This window comes from Jaculus jaculus, chromosome 10, assembly GCF_020740685.1.
Source record: "Jaculus jaculus isolate mJacJac1 chromosome 10, mJacJac1.mat.Y.cur, whole genome shotgun sequence".
In the NCBI taxonomy this organism is placed as follows: Eukaryota; Metazoa; Chordata; class Mammalia; order Rodentia; family Dipodidae; genus Jaculus; species Jaculus jaculus.
Window position 1 is genome coordinate 23,927,243 of NC_059111.1, and position 23,079 is coordinate 23,950,321.

The 23,079-nt window shown below is 42.3% G+C and overlaps 1 protein-coding gene across 1 annotated transcript; it reads right to left on the bottom strand.

The window, feature by feature from the left end:
* Positions 1 to 570: 570 nt before the first annotated feature.
* Rcn2 (reticulocalbin 2) lies at positions 571 to 21,441 on the bottom strand. The gene is made up of 7 exons (XM_004660423.3): positions 21,256 to 21,441; positions 20,737 to 20,842; positions 15,873 to 16,069; positions 7,197 to 7,310; positions 3,144 to 3,240; positions 1,891 to 2,033; positions 571 to 1,412 (listed from the first exon to the last, which is right to left on the bottom strand). Exons 1-7 carry the CDS (start codon positions 21,424 to 21,426, stop codon positions 1,260 to 1,262), a joined length of 981 nt encoding a protein of 326 aa, XP_004660480.1. The 5' UTR covers positions 21,427 to 21,441; the 3' UTR covers positions 571 to 1,259.
* Positions 21,442 to 23,079: the final 1,638 nt, after the last annotated feature.

The window sequence follows — 23,079 nt, forward strand, 5'->3', positions numbered from 1 at the left end:
ATGGATAGGTAGGTACATATGTACCATGGCATGCATGTGAAGGTCAGAGACACCCTTGGGATGTTGATTCTCACATTCTACCTTGTGTTTGAGACAGGGTCTCTCTTTTATTTTTTGCCACTGGGCAGGCCAGTCTAGCTGGCCCACAAGCTTCAAGAACTCTCCTGGCTCTGCCTCCCACTGCTGTAGATACATTGGAATTACGTACCACTGTGCCTCCGGCCTTAAGTAGGTACTGGGGATCTAACGTCTCAAATCTGTGTAATTTTAAGATTAGTTTAGAGAAAAGCCGGGAGTGGTGGCATACACCTTTAATCCCAGTACACAGGAGGCAGAGGTAAGAGGACTGCTGTGAGTTCAAAGCCACCCTGAGACTACATAGTGGTTCCAAGTCAGCTTGGACTAGAGTGAAACCATACCTAAAAAAAAAAAAAACAAAAAGATTAGTTTAGAGGTAGAGCACTTGCCTAGAGGCCCTGGGCATGATCACTAGCATCGCAAACCCATATATCAGGAGCACCTGTGCTAAATTCAAGGTTTTTCTGGAAAATTAAAAAACATACAAATATATAAAAAGATAGGACACTTCATTTTTTAATGAGTCAGAAAAGAAAAGAGTTCTCAACAATGTCAAATTCCACTCACCATAATGCTATAGTTATACATTAAATATAATTACTATCTATACATATGCAAAAATATAAAGTTCTATCCCATACGACAAAAGCCTTTATAGAAACCATTTTAAAATTAAGTAGAACTTCTCAACACCAACATGTGAGGTTTAGTCCTTCTGAAGGTTTCTGCAAAGGTTTTAAACCAAAATGTTAAACCTAAAAACACTGTCCTTTCTGCCACTCCCAAAGTTAACTCTACTTGGTACAAAACAGAAACTGATAGCGTCATCACGTACTATTTAAATAACATGGTTCAGGCGTGTCTAAACTCCCCATTTCAAGTATGGAAATACAACTCAAAATATTCCACAACACAGTGCTAAACAGATGGCACATTTAGGAAAGACTGTGGTCTTATGGCACAATATTGATGTTTTACTGCTTTGAGACGTTTTGAAAGAAATATCAAGTTTTTGTTTTGTTTTTCTTCTAGAAGGCCAAAAATTATAACCTACGTTAAGATAATTTTGACTGTGGTAAGACTTTAGAGTGTAAAAGACAACATCAATATTTTATCACAAAAGTAAAGCTGGTGACAAATTATAAAAGGATCCCATTCTGCACTCAGGACACACTGGGGGGTTAAAGCTCATCATGATAGAAATGGTCATCATGGAGCTGCCGGCCATAATCCGTGGCTTCACTGGTCAGAAACAAGTCCTGGTTCTCCAGAATCTCTTCTTGAGAGAGCTTTTTGTCACCATTCAGATCCATTTCGTCAATTAGATGAAGAGCCTTTAAAACAAAACCAAACAAAAAGGTGTCTGGTATGAGTATTTTTAATACCATCTTCACATTTTGTTTGTCAGAACCACATAGGCCGACTCAATACTTTTTAAATCTTTAGAAGACACCACACTGTAATTGTGTCTTTCTAAGGCTTCTCTCATTATCCCTTTTCTAAATTTATGCTGCGTTCTTATCTCAGCATAAATCCAGCACAGGATATCGCAAAATTATTATAATCCACTTTGAGCCCCCAAAAGTAAAGTACAAACTGTCATTGTCTTTACTGTATCCTAAAATATAACCATAACTTTCTTGTGTCCCAGACAGTATCAGTTAAATCATTTAATTGAAAACACAATACATCAATCTTAAATAATTCCATTACTTCTTTCTTTGTCTTAAGATTTGGAACTTCCTTTCCCATTAGCAGCACCAGCAATTATGGGGGGGGGGGCACAGGAAATATTTATTCTGCAACACTTACCTCCTCTTGAGCAATACCCTGATTATTGGGCACTACCCACGATAACAGCTCTTGGGGATCAAGCCTGCCATCATTATCTTTGTCATAATCATTCACGAATCTGTCTTTCTCAACAAGTATCCATTCTGGATCTTCACTTGCAGCTTAATATAAAAAACACAAATAAAGATACACAAGCATATCACATGTGTCCAGTAAGAAGTTTGGTATACTCCTAGAATAAAGGAAGTGGATTCAAAGTTTACTACATAAAGGAAACCCAAAGAAACAGAACTACGTCTCTGAAAAGTCCTGAAATAAGTACAGATAAGCTACAACTCACAACTTCATAAACTAGTACTTTTGTTAAATGTTACTGTTTATAACCAATTTCTAGTTTTCCCAAATTTAACCTGAGTAATGTTATTTTTTCAAATTTTCATTGAGACAGGGTTTCTAGCCCAGGCTGGTCTCAAACTCCTGAGGTAGCTGAGGGTAGCCCTGAACTTCTGACCCTGCTGCTTCCACCTCCCCAGTGAAAGTAGGCTTATGCCACAGCTGGTTTATGTGATACCAGGGTACAGAGCCCAGCGCTTCACAAGCACTAGACACTGCCAACTGTCTTAGGGAAATGTTTTTATATTCACCATGTAATTATTTAAGTCTCCTGCACAGCTTTATAAAGCAATCCCACTTGCAAATTTAAAGTGATATTCATTGGGCTTGGTTTACGTCTTTAAACTCAGCACTCAGGAGGCACAGGTAGGAGTATCGTTGTGAGTTCAAGGCCAGCCTGGTACTACAGAGTGAGATCCAGGTCAGCCTGGGCTACAGTGAAACCCTACCTTGAACCCCCCACCCCCAAAAAACAACAGCTTAAAGAAAGGAAATTTCCCTCAACTCCAAACACTTAAGTTACAGTCTACAGAATGCCTGTTTTTAAGATCTTCAGGCAATGGTACAGGGTTTTGTTTGTGCACCCCCCCAAGTTGATAATGGCATTATATCTGTTGAGAAGAACAGTGCCTGACAGTAGACTTGGGAGTAAAACGAGCACGGAGACAAGTGAGCGAGCCACAAATCCCTGCGCTAAACTGTACTCAGTTAACTCAGCAGAGAAGGAGATGCCAAGCATGGCTCCTCTCAGCATGTTTTGCTGTCAAGGAGGGCTCTCAGTAAGGAGGGCTCTCAGTCAGCAGGGCTGTTTTACATTTCCTTCTTCTTTAGTTCTACCCCAGCCCCGCACCTCCTTCCACAATGTCCCAGCAACTTACTTGGATCCCGCCTGTAATCACCAAGAAACTCTTCTAAACTAACAAATCCATCACCATTTTTGTCATGTTCTTCTAAAGCCTCTTGAATGACGAATTCCTTTTGCACATTTATTAAAAAGAAAGATAAATTGTCACAAAAATTTCAATCCTACCACAATCTAAATCAACCTATTACAAAACTTCTTCAGAAATAATCATTTTTGTTGTCCATGCTTTCAGGAAAATATCTCTAACATTGAAATTCAGAAGCAAGAATTACCCCTGAAGCACTAAGTGGCCTTAAATTCAACATCATTACACTCCTGAAATTGTGAAGAACTCGACTTCTCCTCTCATAAATAACTTCAGCACTACATGCAGGCTCCCACTTTCCGTACATTCTCCTCCCTCTCAAAATGCCAACTTTGTGCTAGAGATTGCTCTGTGGTTAAATGTGATTCTTGCACAAGCATGAGGGCCTGAGAGGACCTGACACACTGCCAGAGGTGGAAACTCCAGGCCCCACATGAACAGCTGGGCATAGCCATACATGCCTGTCAGTAACACCAGTGGCCAAAGGGAAGCAGAGGCCAAGGGATGACCCAGGCTTGTGAAAAACAGCAAGCTCCAGTATCACTAAGAAACTGCAGCTCACAAAGAGGTGACAGAGCAATGGAGTGGGACACTTCACTTTCAGCTCCGGCCACCATGGGACAGCAGAAGCTCATGGGGCACCACAAAGGCACACATACGTGCATGCACAGCACATACACAAGCACACATGGAAAAAATAAATAAATAAAAGTCACCTCTGAATGCCCCATCTCTTTCAACTCGATTAGCTCTCAATCCAGTAACAGCACTGCAAGAATCCTACTTTAGATCTCTGCACAGAACTGTTTTTCCTCCAGATCTGAAATGTGTCATCCCACATCCAAACGTCAATGTGTTTCCTTCTTTTGCTCTTAAACTTGCCCTCAACACACCCAAATCTGTCCCTCACTCCTGCCAAGGCTCCTTCTGAACCCATCCTTTACCCTGACCCAAAGGGTAGACCCTTTGAGTTTAATCACCTGTCATTGACCAGTTATGCCACAACCTCCCACATTACCTTGCCATCTCTTGTGCCCGTTTCTTGTTTGCCTATCCCCACCCTGTACATCACACCCACATCATTTTCCTCTTCCTTACACATCCATAAACCCCCAAAATGGTAAGAGAAATATGAAAAGGACACATAAACTAACTCTGTGCATTTCAGGGGCCCTCCCTGCAGCTTATGAGACCGTCTCTGCCTCCACTTCCTCCGCAGTTGTTTTGTGAGATCCCCACCTCTACTTTCTCTTGAGTCTTACTCTAATCTCCCTTGCCCCCAATTCTCCTGGCAAAAACTATTCTTCCGAATATGGTATGTCTTCTAAAATGCTCAGGCTAACCCACATGCAGCCTCACCTTTAATTCTCTCTCCTTTGCCTCTCCTCTCATCCTTCTCTTCTAGCTCAGCAGGTAAGCTCCTAGACTTGTTTCAGTCTTTAAGCCTCTGCTTAGCTCCCACCTCCAACAAGCCTCTGCGCAGTCCTCTTTCGTGTCTTCCATGCATCCGTATGCTGAGGACCTCGCTGCCCTCCTTAGTTACCAGCCTGTTCTTTTCTTCCTGCCTCCCTACTACTTCCCTCCCTTACCACCTGCTGCCCACCTGATATGCTCAGTCTGGATCTTAGTGCCCCAGCTATAATGGCAAACCCAAGAATTGCATCTATGAAGCAGCACTTAAAAATACACGCTGTCTTTGAAAAATCAAATCGCTAGATTTCATAGAAAGAAATGAGAGGCCTTAAGCTAAGGATTCAAAGATTAGTTTTAGAAGAATCTGAGAATCCTCTAAAAGTATAAGCTGATATTTTGGTTAATGAATTTATGTAATTTTTCTGGGATAGGATCCATAGTTTTTTTAAAATTTATTTGAGAGAGAAAGAAAGAGGCAGATTGAGAGAGAACTGTCGCCCCAGGCCTCTAGCCACTGCAAACAAACTCTAGAGTGCCACTTTGTGCATCTGGTTTATGTGGGTACTGGGGAATCAAGCCTGGGTCCTTAGGCTTTTGCAGGCAAATGCCTTAACCACTGAGCCATCTCTACAGACCCACTTTTCTTTTCTTTCTTTCTTTTTGGTTTTATGAGGTAGGGTCTCACTCTAACCCAGGCTAACCTGGAACTCACTATGTAGTCTCAGGATGGCCTCAAACTCATGGCAATCCTCCTATCTCTGCCTCACGAGTGCTGGGATTAAAGGCGTGAGCCACCACGCCCGGCTCCTCTTTTTTTTTTTTTTTAACATAATATTCTTAAGGGAAGGGGATGTCTATGAGCCAATAAAAGTTAAGAATCTCTGATTAAAATGAGTGTTTCTTCATTCAAGCAATACTCAGGAAACAGCAGACTTGTTTTGATAATGCTATAAGGGTAAAATAATTTTTGGAACTATCTGAATGAAAACATCTTGTCAAGCTAGGCCTGGTGAATCAGGCCAGTAATCCCAACTACTCAGAAGGCTAAGGCATGAAAATTTCTTTCAAATTCAAGGCTTATCTGGACTAGAGTGCATTCAAGGCCACCTGGACACCTTACAAAGGCTGGGGATACAGCTCGTGGCAGAGCACTCGCCTAGCACGTGTGAGGCCCTATACTCAATCCTCAGCACCACAAAATCAAAACAGACATTCTAAGTTTAATCCAAGTAAAATCACTTACTTGATCTTTGTACCTGCCTTTTCCTATACCAAGTATCTATTCCCTTCAGGGAGAAAAGGACATGCACAGGAAATAGTGAAGCTGCTGTGAGAGAGACTGCATGCTAGGCTCATGCTTCTCATGTGTTCTATGAGCTCCAGATGGTCACGTGTCTCAACTCAATACTTATTTTGTAAATCACCATTCCTGTTTGTTTCTTCAAGAAGTTGCTGAAATCTACTTTATCACCCTGCCAGGGCTTCCCTCACATAATGGAATTATTTCATTGCTTTTACTGGCTCTCTTCCTGTTCCTTATTCTCTGAGAAGTCAAGTCCAGCGTCTTCTGTCTGTCATTCTAGAACTCAATTAGCTTGGCCCAGCTTAATTTTGGCACTTGAATTACACCCAGCACTGTTCTTAAACTAGGCCACGTCTTCTGTAGCTTTTAGACTTTCTCTGGGTTCTGAGAAGTGGTACTAACGGAACTTCCTTGCCACTGAGCTATGAAGAAAAATGTAGCTGTTGACTTCTTATTCAGGGCAGCAGATTCTGGCCACAACCCACTAAACATCATACAACAGACCTCAGTATAGATGTTTGGTCTTTTAGAGCAGTTTATTACATTATTCTTTATTCCCCAATATGATAGGAAATAAGGCTTTACAAAAAGCTGAAGACACTGTAGGGGCTCAACCAATGTTAGTTTAATTACAAGTAACATTCAACAATTCAGGTTTTGGATTTTTTTTGTAGAGTCCCAGGCTGGCCTAGAACTCACAGCCATCCTCCTACCTCTGCCTCCTGAGCACTGGGATTAAAGATAAGTGCCACCACACTAGATCAGTTTTGAAGAGCTGGTACTATTAGTCCATCACTTGCATTTGTGGGGTGCCAAAGGACTGAACCCAAGGCCTCATGCACACTACTAATGAATCACTAGCATCCACAACATGCTTCCACTATGAAAGTGTATCAAAATATGACCCATTTCCTTAGACCAAAAGTTCTCACAGGTGAAGTTGTAAACTACAAAGAGTGTATTACATAGTGTTACCAAAGCTGAAAATCCAAAGTCTGAGAGCAACAAGAGGAAGAGAAAGGGTTTGATGGTGACGTGTGTGACAGAAAGTCGCCAGAGCAGAGTTGCTGCGCGCGCGCGCGCGCACACACACACACACACACACAAGCAGATGAGAAAAATCCCTCACCACTTCCCTCCCAGTCAGCCAGCTCACTGCCACTGGAAACATTCCTGCCAATTCTAATCATAGGTGGGCAGAATTCCTGTCTCTCAAAATTCTGTTACACAATTTATTTTAATGACCTAATAAATTTCTTCCTTACCGTCATATAATCAACTTCTTCAGGATGCTCAAAAGCAATAAATTCTTCAAGACTCAATCCAGGACCAGAATCCTGGTTAGCTTTTTCAAACCTCTTCTTGTCCTTTAAATGAAGCTTAAAAAAAAAAAAAAAAAAAAAAAAGGATCAGTACCATATCATCATTTAAAAAATACTCTGAAGAGGTGGGCGTGGTGGTGCACGCCTTTAATCCCAGCTTTTGGGAAGCAGAGGTAGGAGAATTGCCATGACCTTGAGGCCACCCTGAGACTACATACTGAATTCCAGGTCAGCCTGGGCTAGAGTGAATCCCTACCACAAAACAAAACAAAACAAAACAAAACAAAACAAAACAAAACAAAACAAAAACAAACACTTTATTTGAGATTTAAAGTGCATTGTTATGCATTATCCATTTCTCTTCACAACATCCTTCTTAAGGTAGGTTGACCAAATAATAGAAAACACCCATTAAAGGCAACATCGACACAGAAAATCTGTGGTCAAACCCTGATCTAATCACTTAACACCTGAAGCACTGACTATATTACATAACGTTAGCCAGAGTGTGGCACACACTTACAATCCTGGCAGTCTGGAGGCTAAGGCAGGAGGATCACAATTTTAAGGCAAACCTGTGCTATAAAATAGCAAGATCCTGTCTCAAAAAACAAATGAGTAAATAAAATACATTATTCTTTTTTGTTTGTTTGTTTATTTTGGTTTGTCGAGGTAGGGTCTCACGCTGGCCCAGGCTGACCTGGAATTCACTATGTAGTCCCAGGCTGGCCTCGAACTCAAGGCAATCCTCCTACCCCTGCCTCAAGTGCTGGGATTAAAGGTGTGAGCCACCAGGCCCGGCCCACATTACTCTATTCTTGATATAAAAACTGAGATTATATATTCTACAAAAGCCACAAACACAGCTTGTATTAAATTTATTATCTCCTCTGTTCTTTCTATACTACTATTTCCTAGTAATTCTGAAATATCCCCAATAAAGTCAGACAATAAATTAAATTTTTTATTTAAATAATTTTATTTATTTGGAAGTGGACACACACACACACACAGAATGAATGAATGAGAATAGGCACATCAGGGCTTTAGTGCCACTGCAAATGAACTCCAGAATATGCGCCACAGTGAGCACCTGGCTTTTCATAGGTACCAGGGAATTGAATCCAGGCCTTCAAGCTTTGCAAGCAAATGCCTTTAACCGCTGACCCATCTCTCCAGCCCTAAATTAAATCTTCGTAGAGATTTTACAGTTTCTTGTCCTCTAAATTGTTTTTCAAAAATATCAACATGTAGCAGGGAGTGGTGGCACATGCCTTTAATCCCAGCACTTGGGAGGCAGAGGTAGGAGGATCCCAGTGAGTTCAAGGTTACCCTGAGACTGCGTAATGAATTCCAGGTCAACCTGGGTTAAAGCGAAACCATACCTAGAAATGGCCCCCGCCCAAATAGAGGCAGCATATTTCAGAAAACTGTTCCCTTGTAAAGAAACCCTCATATTATTAGTACAAGTACCTAATATTTGGGAGCCTGTCCTTGGTGGGATCTTTATACTGATAATTATATAGGTCTGTCTGGGACTACAGAGTGAGAACCAGCCACCCTGGGTGAGAGTAAGACCCTACCTCACAAAAAAAAAGAAAAGAAAAAAACCTTTAAACCAGGCGTGGTGGCACACGCCTTTGATCCCAGCACTCTGGAGACAGAGGTAGGAAGATCCTCATGAGTTCAGGGACACCTGAAACTACATAGTGAATTCCAGGTCAGCTTAGGCTAGAATGAGACCCTACCTCTAAAATAAAATAAAGATGTTATGAATTAAAAAAAAGTCACACTAGGTCCTGACCTTGAGGTCCCCTTGCCCCTTTTTTGTGTGTGTTCAAGTAGAGAAATAATTCAGCAGCTATTAGGGAGAAGACTACTTGATAAAACTTTCAGTGCTACATTAGTAACCAATAGCCTTAAAAGTCAACGGTGCTATGCCACTTATCTTACATATTTTCTATTTTAAGAATTTCCAAAAATAGCCATCCATTCTAAAAAACTGCAGTAATAAAGTACATTGTTTAAAAAAATAATTTCAGATTTTTCTTTGAGTTCTTAAGTAATGTAAATAAAAAGCAAGAGCTGGGTATGGTAGCAGTCCTTTAATCCCAGCAGAGGTAGGAGGACGGCTGTGAGTTCAAGGCCACCCTGAGACTACAATGTGAATTCCAGGTCAGCCTGAGCTATGGGTAAGACCGTACCTGGGGGGGGGAATGAAGATTTTTTTTTTTTCCCCAGAATAGGTTATGTGGAAGTCATTTATCAAAATTAGTTCTTTGCCGGGCGTGGTGGCGCACACCTTTAATCCCAGCACTCGGGAGGCAGAGGTAGGAGGATTGCCGTGAGTTCAAGGCCACCCTGAGACTACAGAGTTAATTCCAGGTCAGCCTGGACCAGAGTGAGACCCTACCTCGAAAAACCAAAAAAAAAAAAAAAAAAAGTTAAAAAAAAATTAGTTCTTTGACACCACGGCTTAGTTCCTTCTCTAAAGAATCTGTCTAAAGCACCTAGACTCCATTATCACTGAAAAATTATTTTTTTCCCCAAACAGTAGCTTTTTCGGTTTGTTTTCGAGGAAGAGTCTCACACTAGCCCAGGATAATCTGGGACTCACTCACTCTGTGGCCCAGACTGGCCTTGAACTCATGGTGATCCCTTAGCCATCCAAGTGCTGGAATTAAAGTTATATACCATCAACCTGGCTTCAAATAGCAGCTTTTGTGTTTCATAAATATTGCAGGACAAATAATTTCATTTTATGCTCAGATTTAACTTGGGGAGAAGTAGACAAGCAAGGATTTGAGGTGATCTGTAGAGTTAAGTTTTCTCTGAATAAGCTACTGTTCAAAATACCAAGCACTTAGATTTTCTTATGAAAGAGCCCTTCAATTGAGAGCAAAAAGTCCATGTTTAAGTAGAGTGAGCTAAATTTGCCTATGTAAAAAGAAAGGCTCTCTTTTAATAAGCTGGGGGGAGGGAATGAGGAAAGGACAAGGGGGAGGAAGGAAGGAGGAAATATCAAAGGAAAGCATCCCCCCACCACCACTTTCATGGTCATTTGAATGCAATTTAATGCTGTATACTGCAGGGAGTGGTGGCCCACCTTTAACCCCAGTACTCGGGAAGATGAGACAGGAAGATCACTGTGGCCTATACAGCAAGATTTGGGCTCTCAAAAAAATAAAAAGTTCCTCATATTAAAGAAGCTAATGGACAACATTGTTAAGTGATAAAATTGTGATTAAGGTTATAAGGTAAATTTCACACAATTCAACAGTCTTTACTTTTTAAAAAAAAATTGTTCATTTTTATTTGAGAGCAATAGACAGAGAAAGAGAGAATGGGCACACCAGGGCCTCCAACCACTACAAACAAACTCCAGATGGCATGCACCACCTTGTGCATCTGGCTTATGTGGGAATTGGGGAAGTGAGCCTCAAACCAGGGTCCTTAGGCTTCACAGGCAAGGTTTAACCGCTAAGCCATTTCTCTAGCCACAGTCTCATATATATATATATATATATATATATATATATATATACACCATATATATATATATATATATATATATATATATATATATATATATATGGTATACTTTATAGTATATATATAGAACCTTGTTCTAATAAAGGACAAACTACTACATCTGCAATAAAAAGGAAAGTACATTAATCATTTATTTTTATATTGGGATAGAAACTTATGAGGAACAAAACTGCCATCTTTTGGTAGACTAGTTATTTTACGTGAGAAAATATATCATCTACAATCTTAGAATAAAAGTCCAGGTCTTAAGAGTCATGATCAGCCACATGAAGGATGTATCTTATAAACAAATGCTGCTTATGTTAGGCATAATATTAGGCATTCAATTTAAAAGAGTACTCATCTTTTGCCAGGCAGCTACTCAAAGGTTAATTATCCTACTTAAAAGTACTAAATTAAAGCTGGGTGTGGTGGCGCACGCCTTTAATCCCAGCACTTGGGAGGCAGAGGTAGGAGACTCACCATGAGTTCGAGGCCACCCTGAGATGACAGAGTTAATTCCAGGTCAGCCTGGACCAGAGCGAGACCCTACCTCAAAAAACAAAAACAAAAAAAGTACTAAATTAAGGGCTAAGCCATCCCTCCAGCCCCAAGGGAAATGTAGCATTAAAACAAGACATTTTTGGGCTAAGGAGATGGCTCAGTGGCTAAAGGCACTTGTTATTTATATAAAGCCTGAGGGCCCCAGGGTCCAATTCCCCAGTACCCACATAAAGCCAGATGCACAAAGTGGCGCATTCATCTGGGGCTAGCTTGTAGTGACAAGCGGTCCTGGCACGCCCTAACCCTCTATCTGCTTGCAAATAAATAAAATCTTGATAAAAGTTGGGAAAAAAGGGTATCTCTTTAGAAGAACCATTAACACTTTATATGTTGTTGAGTAATGTACCTCTTCAAAATAAAGATATTGGGCTGGAGAGATGGCTTAGTGATTAAGGCACTTGCCTGTGAAGCCTAAAAATGCTTGCTCAAATCTCCAGGTCTCATATATAGCTAGGCTCAAAAGTGACACAAGTATGCAATGTCACACATGCACACAAGGGGGCGCACGCATCTGGCGTTCATCCACAGCCGCTGAAAGGCCCTCTCTTCCCCTTTCTCACTTCCCTCTCTCTCTCAAAAAATGAAAACTTTTTTAAAAAATGAGATATTAATTTCAACACCGCCACCTTATAAAATTCTTTCCCAAGACTACAGAAACACATACACATATGCTTTCTTTTGATGCATCAGTAATTAATATTACCATCTATTAAGTTTTTAAAACAGTGTATTTAATTTCTGTTGCTCCATGGCAGGGAAGTCATGGAAATCACACAGAATACCATGGTGTGTGGTTTTAGAAAAGTTGCAGAATTCTAATAATGTTTAAAGATCAGAGAATACTTGGTAGGCAAATGAATCTCAAATCTAAGCACCATTTGTTTTCTCTTTAGCACTACCCAGGATGAAGAGATTCAGGTTCCTCTCTAGTCTACTGGAGATCTGAGTAAGGAAAAGGAAAACAAAATACAACTCCTTCCTGGAAATTAACTCTTAACTAATGTAAAGCTGATGTAGTTAATAAATGCTTAAACAATTTTAGAAAATCGATTAAATATAAATTTATGTTACTTATACATTTCTTTGGTTTGTGAGACAGTCTTTAAGTAATAGCCTAGGATTTCATACTTGAGATCCTCCTGCCTCTGTCTCTCAAGTGCATACTTCTTTAATAATACTTTCACATCAAAACAGAAACACTTAACCAGTCCAACTGCTACTTTTATTTGTTTATGTTTCAAAGCCTGGTTTTACTATAGCACAGGCTGGCCTCAAACTCATGGCAATACTTCTGCCTCCCAAGTGCTGGGATTACCCATGCCTGGCTTGCTACCCTTTATTACTTTTTTCCATGCCATTATTATCCTTAAATTAAGTGGAGATAATTTCCATTTTTAAAGATGAGGAAATTGAGGTATAGGGAGGGGTGGTGACTTACTCAAAGCTGCACAACTGTTAGGTGGTAGTGCTAGACGTGAAGCCAGGCCGACTGGCTTGGAGGCAGCAGCCCTTAATGTGCACACTGGTGGAATTTGGATAGCAATGAATAACTGTTATCAGAGAAACAACCAAGTCAGTTAGTGGTGGCCTATACAGTTCAAGTGTCCAATACAGTTCTAAAATCAGTAGTATGTAATAGAAAATGATGGGCATCACAAAAATTAAGAGGTACAGCTGGGCGTGGTGGTGAACACCTTTAATTCCAGCACTCAGGAGGCAGAGGTAGGAGGATCACCATGAGTTTAGTTCAAGGCCACCCTGAGACATAGCAAGTTCCAGGTCAGTCTGAGCTAGAGAGAAACCCTACCACAAAAAAAAGAGGTACACATAAAAATAAAGAACCAAAGGCTCAAATGTTTCCTAAGCACCTTGACTGATGTCTTGGGACATATAGTTTGCAGCAAGGTATTTGATTTTCTTTTCATTCTTTCCCATATTTTAAAAAATATTTAAGTTATCAATATCAATTGCTCAAGCTAAAAAGTATTGTTGTGATAGACTTTCAGTTTAACAGACTTCCTAGAAGTCTTGAAAAGTTCTGGGCTGGAGAGATGGCTTAGCGGTTAAGCGCTTGCCTGTGAAGCCTAAGGACCCCGGTTCGAGGCTCGGTTCCCCAGGACCCACGTTAGCCAGATGCACAAGAGGGCGCACGCGTCTGGAGTTCGTTTGCAGAGGCTGGAAGCCCTGGTGCGCCCATTCTCTCTCTCTCCCTCTACCTGTCTTTCTCTCTGTGTCTGTTGCTCTCAAATAAATAAATTAAAAATTAAAAAAAAAAAAAAAGTTCTTACAAAAACCCAAGTAAAAACTTCTTTCTCAGCCGGACATGGTGGCACACGCCTTTAATCCCAGCACTCGGGAGGCAGAGGTAGGAGGATCGCTGTGAGTTCGAGGCCACCCTGAGACTACACAGTGAATTTCAGGTCAGCCTGGGCTAGAGTGAGACCCTACCTTGGAACCTCCCTGTCCCCGCAAAAAAAAAAAAAAAAAAAAAAAACAAACCCTGCTTTCTCACTTCTATTTGCAGCCTATTTGCTTTGATAAATTAAAACATATTATACAAGAGCATACAAATAGATAATGTCAATCTTCAAAAATTAGTTACTACACATAATGTAGCACGATGGAAAGCAGTACCTAGGTGCCTCAAAAAAAAAAAAAAAATCCAACAATCTTATTTCTGGGTATGCACCCAAAACATTGAAAGCAGCATCTAAATGAGAGATTAGAGGTATTAGAAGATAAAGATGCTTGCTTGTAAAGCCTACTGGCCTGGATTCAATTCCCCAGCATCCATGTGAAGCCACTGGTAGGCCAGACTTGATTGTAAAGGCAAAAGACCTTGCCTCAAATAAGATGGGCATGTTTGAGTACACACACACACATACAATATTTTATAAAGATATCTGTACACCACAATCACAGGACTTTTCACAGCATTTGAAAGTTTAAAATAACCTAAGTAGATACACAAAATATGGCATGCGTGCACGCGCGCGCACACACACACACACACAAGAATATTCTATATCCTCTCTAGGCCAAAATTCTGACAAATACCTCAATACGGAAAACCTTGAGGATATTCTGTTGAAGTGAAATAAACCAGTCACAAAAAGACAAACTTAAATGGTTCTATTTAGACGAGGTTATGGGAGTAGACAAATTCAGAGACAAAGTAGAATGGTGGCGGGGATGGAAATGGAGTTACTGTTTAATGAATATAGTGGGTACAGAGTTCAGTTTTACAAGATGTAAACAGTCTGAGAGATTCTCTATACAACAAGCTGAATGTACTTAACAGTTCTGAATTGTACTCTTTTTTAAAAAACCTTTTATTCTTATTTATTTATTTGACAGAGAAAGAGGGAGAAAGAATGAATGGGCGCACCAGGGTCCCCAGCTACTGCAAATGAACTCTAGATGCATGCACCCCCTTGTGCATCTGGCTACTGTGGGTCCTGGGGAATCGAACCTGAGTCCTTTGGCTTTGCAGGCAATTGCCTTAACAGCTAGACCATCCCTCCAGCCCCTGAACTGTGTTCTTAAAAATGGTTAACATGGGGACTGGGGAAATGGCTTAGTGGTTAAGGCTTTTGCCTACGAAGCCTAAGGACCCTGATTTGATTCCCTAGGACCCACATAAGCCAGATGATCAAGGGAGTGCATGCATCTGGAGTTCATTTGCAGTGGCTAGAAGCCCTGGCACGCCCACTCTCTTAAATAAATAAAAAAAAATACTTTTTCAAAAAAATGGTTAACATGGAGGGCTGGAGAGATTGCTTAGCAGTTAAGGCACTTGCCTGCAAAGCCAAAGGACTCAGGTTCGATTCCCCAGGACCCACAGTAGCCAGATGCACAAGGGGGCACACACGTCTGGAGATCATTTGCAGTGGCTAGAGGTCCTGGCGCCCCCATTCTCTCTCTCTCTCTCTGCCTATTTCTCCCTCTCAAATAAATAAAAACAAGATATTTTAAAAAATGGAGAACATGGGAAATGTATTTATTTTATAGTTAAAAATTTTTGCTGGGTGTGGTGGTGCACACCTTTAATGACAGCACTAGGGAGGCTGAGGTAGGAAGATTGCTGTGAGTTCGAGGCTAGCCTGGAACTAAAGAACAAATTCCATGTCAGCCTGGGCTAGAGTGAGACTCTACCTCAAAAAAACAAAACAAAACAAAAAAGTTACTTTATAAAACCTTTTTAAAGATGGGAGTAGCTCTATCTTAGTAAATATGCTTTAGAGCTGATGTTAAAAAATAAAATCCAAATTATTATCAGTAAGACACACAATACGCAACTCTGGAAACGAGGACAGATGAGTGATGCAGCTGGGCAAAGCAGGTGCAAGGATAATTGAGGCCCAGCATTAAGAGTCCTAAACCCGGCTGGAAAGGAAAGCGTCAAAATGACTGCTCAAGTGGAATGGACAGTTGCCTCGTGAACAAGGCCCGCCAGTCCAGGAGCACCCAAGCAGGAGGTAAAGGGCGCGGCCTGATCCACAGGGACAGCTTGTGCTCACTCACCTGCCTGAAGGACTCCTCCTCTGCATCGTCCAGAGCCGTGTTCTCATCAAAATCAATCACGCGGTCATACATCTGGATGTTGTATTCATCCCATGTCACAATGCCATCACCGTTTTTATCATACTCCACAAACTGCTGTTTTGCTTCTTGCATAGCATAATGCTTGAAAGACATCTGAATCCACTGACTGAGTTCACCTATGGGAATTTCCAGGAACACAATGAATGTCAACAAGAATTCTGATCCGAGTGAAGATTTCTAAACCTTCTCAAAGTGTAATGTCCACGTTTGTAAAAACCGATCTAATAGCATTGATGAAAATAAGGCCAGGGGTGAAGAGAGCTAGACGGTATCCAAAGATACCGTCACATGTGATCTGGAATGTAAGCCCCATAAGCACAAAGTTTGGGACTTTTCCCCCCATTTCCAATGATGTACATTAAATGCTTAAGAAGTGCCTGGCCCATTAAGTAATTTTTTTTGAGTTTGTTGAGATAGGGTCTGACCTGGAATTCACTGTGTAATCTCAGGGTGGCCTCAAACTCACAGTGATCCTCCTACTTTGGCCTCTTAAGTGCTGGAATTAAATGAATGTACAACCATGCCCGGCCCCATTAAGTATTTATTTATTTATTAATACTGGTTTTTTGAGGTAGGGTCTCCCTCTAGTACAGGCTGACCTATGTAATCTCAGGGTAGCCTTGGTCTTCCTACCTCTGCCTCCCAAATGCTGGGATTAAAGGTCTGCGCCACCACACCCTGCTGCCCCAATAAGTATTTCTTGACTAAATTAACAAGATGCCAAAACAGTACTTTTCAAAAAAAGTTATCCAAAAAAAACTAGAGATAATTTTTCCCAACTACCTCCAATTTCTTCAGAATGACAAATACTTATAGATACCTACTTACATGTATTACAAAAAAATGGTTTTTCAAAAAAATTTAAATATTTTATTTATTTATTTGAAAGAGATAGAGAAAGAGTCAGGTAGAGAGAATGGGCACACCAGGGCCTTTAGCCACTACAAACAAACTCCAGGCATATGCATACACCTTGTGTGTCTGGCGTTATGTGGGTCCTACGGAAATCAAACCAGGCAGTGCTTTAACTGCCAAGCCATCTCATCCCAGCCCAAAATGGTTTTTCACTTATGAAAAGAATATAAAGTTTCCCTTTAATTTCATGAGTTGAATGGCTATATGTATAAAATCTCACACATATATTTTTAAATACTTTGTGTTTTGTTAATTGTTTGACATAGGGTCTTGCTATGTAGCCTAGGCTGACCTCAAAGTTATAATCCTTTTGTCTCTGACTTCTAAGAGCTGGGACTTTTTATAGGCGTGTGCCACTGTGCTTTGATGATTCAAGACATATCAAGGCAATAACAGACAATAAATACACAGGCTTAAATTCTGACTGAGTATTCAAGTGACTAAAATTAGAGAAATACTGTTACTTTCTCTTAAACATACAAAAGCCACCTGGAGGCCATTGTAACACAGTCCTGACTGAAACAAGCCATTCTTGCACTAGCTATCGTGTTGCCTTGGTACCCAAAGCCACTGGGGGAAAAGTTTCTAAATTCCAAATGCTCAAATGCTCACTTTCAGATCAACTTTTTAAAACTTCTTCATAGATGGCTGGAGAGATAGATGGCTTAGTGGTTAAGGCACTTGCCTATGATGCCTAAGGACTAATTCCCCAGAACCCATGTAAGCCAGACGCACATGATGGCACATGCTGCGTCTAGAGCTCATTTGCAGTGGTGGAGGCCCTGGCACACCCATTCTCTTTCTGTGTGCGTGAAATAAATTAATTAAAAAAAAAGTTTCTTCATAGAGGTAATCACTATGCTGCAGTAGAGAAAATGGGTGGTCAGGGAATAATGAATATTTGCAAAAGCATGCGTATATACCACTTGGTTTAAAGTAGTTTACTATTAGGTTTAAAGTCATGTACTTGGAGCTCAGGTTGACTTGAATTCAAAGATGATTGCTTCCTCCTGAAACCCTAATAATTATTACACAACCATGTACTAAGCAACTGCTAAAACCAGCTCCTCTATGTTGTCACTAAATTCAGAACACGGCAATTATAATCATCATTATTTCAGTTAGGAAAACTGAGGTTCAGAAAGCCTTCATAGAGTTCACAAACAGCAGAGTTCACATTCAAATCCATGACTGGCTTCTATAGCCTAAACTTCCACTTCGTTCACACAGCCGGACGGGATGGAGCAAGTTTTTAATCCCAGCACTTGGGAGGCAGAGTTAGGAGAGTGAGTTCAAGGCCACCCTGAGACTACAAAGTATAATTCCAGGTCAGCCTGAGCTAGAGTAAAACCCTACCTTAGGAAAAAAAAAAAAGAACCCCCAGTACTTTTTTTTTTTTTTTTAAGATACAGGTCTCTCCATGCTGCTCAGGCTTATCTTAACTCCTTGGCTCCAAACTATCCTCTTGCCTCAACCTCCCAAGTAGCTGGGACTAAAGGCACAGGTCATTCATTGGGACCAGCTTAAGAGTCGCTGCCTGTTCAAATACCTGAATCCAATCTTGGCCTCAAAATGCAAATTACTAAAGTTCTCTTAAGAGTACTCATGTAGAGGGCTGGAGAGATGGCTTAGCGGTTAAGCGCTTGCCTGTGAAGCCTAAGGACCCCGGTTCGAGGCTCAGTTCCCCAGGTCCCACATTAGCCAGATGCACAAGGGGGTGCACACGTCTGGAGTTCGTTTGCAGAGGCTGGAAGCCCTGGCGCGCCCATTCTCTCTCTCTCCCTCTATCTGTCTTTCTCTCTGTGTCTGTCGCTCTCAAATAAATAAATAAATAATTTAAAAAAAAAATTAAAAAAAAAAAAGAGTACTCATGTAGAAAAGGTGATTTTAAAGAAATGCTTTGTGGCTGTAAACAACACAATGAAACTGGAGTCAGAGACATGGATTTGGGCTGGAGAGATGGCTTAGTGGTTACGTAATTGCCTGTGAAGCCTAAGGACCCTGGTTCAAGGCTCGATTCCCCAGGACCCACATTAGCCAGATGCACAAGGGGTCGCATGCATCTGGAGTTCCTTTACAGTGGCTGGAACCCTGGCAAGCCCATTCTCTCTCTCTCTGTGTTGCTCTCAAATAAATAAATAAATAAATAAAAATTAAATTAAAAATAAAGAAATAAGAAACATGGATTCATGGGCTTGGAGAAATGGCTCAGTGGTTAAGGTGTTTGCCTGCAAAACTTAATAACCTGGGCTGGATCCTCCAATGCCCACATAAAGCCAGATGCACAAAGTGGCACATGCATCTGGGGTTCACTTGCAGTGGCTACAGGCCCTGCTTGCAAATAAATAAATAAAATATTAAAAAAGAAAGAAACATAAACCAGGCGTGGTGGCACAGGCCTTTAGTCCCAGCACTTGTGAAGCACAGGTAGGAGGATTGCTGTGAGTTCAAGGCCACCCTCAGACTACATAGTGAATTCCAGGTCAGCCTGGGCTAAAGAAAAACCCTACCTCGAAAAACCAAAAAAATGTAATAACAAAAGAAAAAAAAAACATGGATTTATGTTTTGGTTTTGCTACAAAGGTTCTTTACCTTCCCAAGCTTTTGTTTTCTCACATTTACCAAGATTATGACTATTTGAACATATCTAGAAACTGACCAGTGCCAACTTTCGAATGCAATCACATGCAACCTTTGTCTATTCCAGACAAAACCAAAGATGACCTATCTTTAAATTGACTGAAAGTTTACAGGTTTCATCACTGTTTTAAGTAGCAAAGACACAACCTTAATATTCCTGAGGACACCAATGTGTGCATACCTTCACAGCACATCTTAACCTTACCAGTCTGTAATTCTCCCCCCCCAGTAACTTCTTGGTTTATATATACTGAGCAACATTTCAATGAGTTATAGGGAAACAGTGAACTTAAGCTCAGAAGTAATAAACTTCTGAACTGTTTGAGGATCAATTTGGAGGAGGAATATTGATAGAATTCACTTAAGGGGGAGGGAAATTGCATAGCAACTGATTTAGGACATTCTTCAAATGGTCTATGAACTCCATTTTTTGCCTAGCAACTTAACTAAAGGCACTTTTTGTTAACTCAGGACATTAAAAACGGAATTAAGACTAAGATAACCTAGATCTAGTCCTGGCTTTGCCATTTATTTGAAAAATGGTTTACCATTCCGAACTTCAGTTTCTCCATCTCTACAGAGAGGTGGATAAAATGATTCTAAGGCCCCTGCCAGCTCCTATAACTCGTTATGTTACAATAAACCTAATTCGCATGTAACTGTTTTTTTCCTACTTGCTTATAATAATATGCAGATTCTTAAAATTCCACATATCACAGGAACACTCCATCAGGTAACGTGTTAAGGTTTTCAGCAAATTGCTCTAAAATGGCCAGGTGTGGTGGCGCATACCTTTAATCCCAGCAATCTGGAAGCAGAGGTAGGAGGACTGCAGTGAGTTCGAGGCCACCCTGAAACTACATAGTGAATTCCACGTCAGCCTGAGCTAGACAGAGTGAGACCCTACCTTGAAAAACCAAAATAAATAAACAAATCTCTAAAATGAATCATACTCTTAACAAAAGGGTGGTGAGGAGGAGGGTATCTCAAGGCATGACTTGCACTTATCCCATTGGGTCAACGATGTTTATATTACTAGAGAAAGCAATGAGTTTTAATTAAGCACCCTTCCAGGTACAAGACCTACTACCGTCCACGTCACAGAACCTCTAGCCTATGGAACGCTAGCAACCTACATTCAACCTGAGACCCCTGGCTTGAAAGGTCCATTCATCTCCTACAAAGGGATTTCTCCATTGTTGGTGGTCGTGCTAAGTCGGGTCCTTACTTTCAGTGAGAAAGCCATCGGAGTCCGAGTCGATTTTCTTTATGATGGCCTGCAGTCGTCTTTGCTGTTCGTCGTGGTCAAGTTTAGCATACTCATCGACGTCTTCCTATGGGGAGGGAAACGATACACAGGAACGACCAAGCGTTACCACACCAGTGGGGCATAATGGTGGAAGAAAATAAGGCTAGCACATGACTTCCCTTGCTGAACGGTTTTCGAGAAGATGCCCACATTCCAAGACGCCCCCCGACCACTCTCGGGGAATCCCACCCCTCTGGTCAGAAGAAAAAGCATCCAGGTCTTTTTGCGAAGCTAGCCACAGGCCTCGGTGTGTGTGTGGGGGGGGGGGGGGGTTCGGTGAGGGAGGTCCCCCAAAACGCGAGTGGAGCCCAGTCCAGCCCCCACGGCCAGGCCTCATCTGGTCACCCCACCACCACCTTTGTTCCTGGGACAAAGCCCGAGGCGGCGGCTGTACGGAACCGGGCCCTCCCCGCCTCGGGCCTGGCCCAGCATCCTCACCTGGACGCCCAGCAGCGCCTCGCGGTCGTAGTCGGCGCGGTGCTCGCCCTGCGGGTAGTGCAGCTCCTCGGCCTTGCCCGCGCCGGCCACGGCCACGGCGGCGCCCAGCAGCAGTAGCAGCAGCAGCGGCGACAGCGGCCCCAGCGCCGCGGGCCTCGGGCCCAGCCGCATCGCGCCGGCCCGCCGACGACGACGGTCGAGAGAAGGAGGAGGAGGAGGAGGCAGGCGGGGCTCAGGCACGGCGGCGGCGGCGACGGCCTCGGAGGGGCGGAACCGCGTACGTGTGGCGGGGCGGGGAGCACCGGGCGCCCGGAGAAACCGCGGCTAACCCCGCCGCGCACCTCCAAGGCCTCACTCGCCTGCCAGGACTGCGTCGCGGAGGCGCGCCGGGCTCTCCTTATATGGCTGCGGAGGAGGGCGGAGCTCCGGGCCTGGGCGCTGATTGGTCCACGAGGTGCTGGGGGCGGGGTCCGTGCGGTAGCGAAGTCTGCAGCCTCGGAGCGCGGGGGAAAGACTCCAGGAATCAGGACTGGACCCCAGCAGCCGCCTTCTCCCTTGTCCCCAAACTAGCTTCTCAGTTCATCCCCCCCCCCCCCCGCCCCGCCACCTGCTCTTCCCCCCCACCCCCACCCCTTCAGCCTTCCTTGTCCCTGGCAGAAACTCCCGGTCCATTCCTTTTGTCCCAGCTGGTTCCCATCAATCAGTGAGAGGGGCTGGAGATTTTGGTGAGAAACAATACAATACTGTATCTCGAAAATTCTTTGCCAGAGGAACCCACCAGGGATATCCACTTCCCAGTCTTCAGTGTATCCTACTTATTTCGCCATAGCAGGAAGTACAGACCCAGGAATTGCAGCCATATGCTTCTTCGATCTGATGCTCAGTTGAGCGCTTTGCAAATTATGTGACTTGGCTAAACTACCTGGCCCCTAAGAACTTGTTTGGTCACTTGTAAAATGGGCATCGTTATTTTTTTAACCAAATATTTATTTGTGTGCGTGTGTGTACATGGGTGTGCCAGGGCTGCTGCTGACAAAAGCTCCAGACACACACAGCAGGTTTTCTGTCTGGCTTTAAGTGGGTATTGAGGGAATGTAACCTTGGGTGCTGGGGATTTGAACCCTGACTGCCAGGCTTTGTAAGCAAGTGCCTTCACCTACTGAGCCATACCCCCAACCCGCACGTTTTTTTTTTTGTTGTTGTTGTTTGTTTGTTTTGTTTTGTTTTTCAAGGTAGGGTCTCACTCTAGCTCAGGCTGACCTGGAATTCACTGTGTAGTCTCAGGGTGGCCTTGAACTCATAGCGATCCTCCTACCTCTGCCTCCTGACTGCTGGGATTAAAGGTGTGCGCCACCACACTTGGCTTTTTTTTTTTTTAAGACTAAAAGAGTTGTGAAGATTAAATTAAATAATGCAATGCCTTTAGAACAGTCACCGCTGTATATTGTAAAGTGTTCAACAACTGTAACCTTTCATCCATGTGGGAAGAAAAGCAAGAGATGGCTGTGCAGAAAAATAGCATGGCAAGTAGCTTTCTGGGTGAAGGTGCGTATGCGTCCTTGCCTTCTTCAGGTCTGTGTACTTTCTTCATCTCAGGCTCAGTAAGCTCATAAAAAAATCTGCAGGTTGTACCTTGCACTGTTACTGACTGCTCCGCTTAGAATTCGGGCTTTTCACGTGGAAGAAAAGGCTTTTTAAGGTTTCTTTCACTTCTCACAGTCTCTGTTCCAAGCACTGAGAGTCCTGTTCCAAAACTGAAAAACTTGTGTGGGCACAAGTTACACACATTTCTCAGTCTGGTCGAAATCTTATTGTATTTGGTCA

Excerpts from the sequence above, each read along its gene's own strand:
- Rcn2 (XM_004660423.3), bottom strand. The coding sequence starts at position 21,426 with ATGCGGCTGGGCCCGAGGCCCGCGGCGCTGGGGCCGCTGTCGCCGCTG. Across the intron at positions 3,241-7,196 it reads AAGAAGTTGATTATATGACG|GAATTCGTCATTCAAGAGGC; the intron begins GTAAGGAAGAAA and ends AATGTGCAAAAG. Across the intron at positions 2,034-3,143 it reads TGATTACAGGCGGGATCCAA|CTGCAAGTGAAGATCCAGAA; the intron begins GTAAGTTGCTGG and ends TTTTATATTAAG.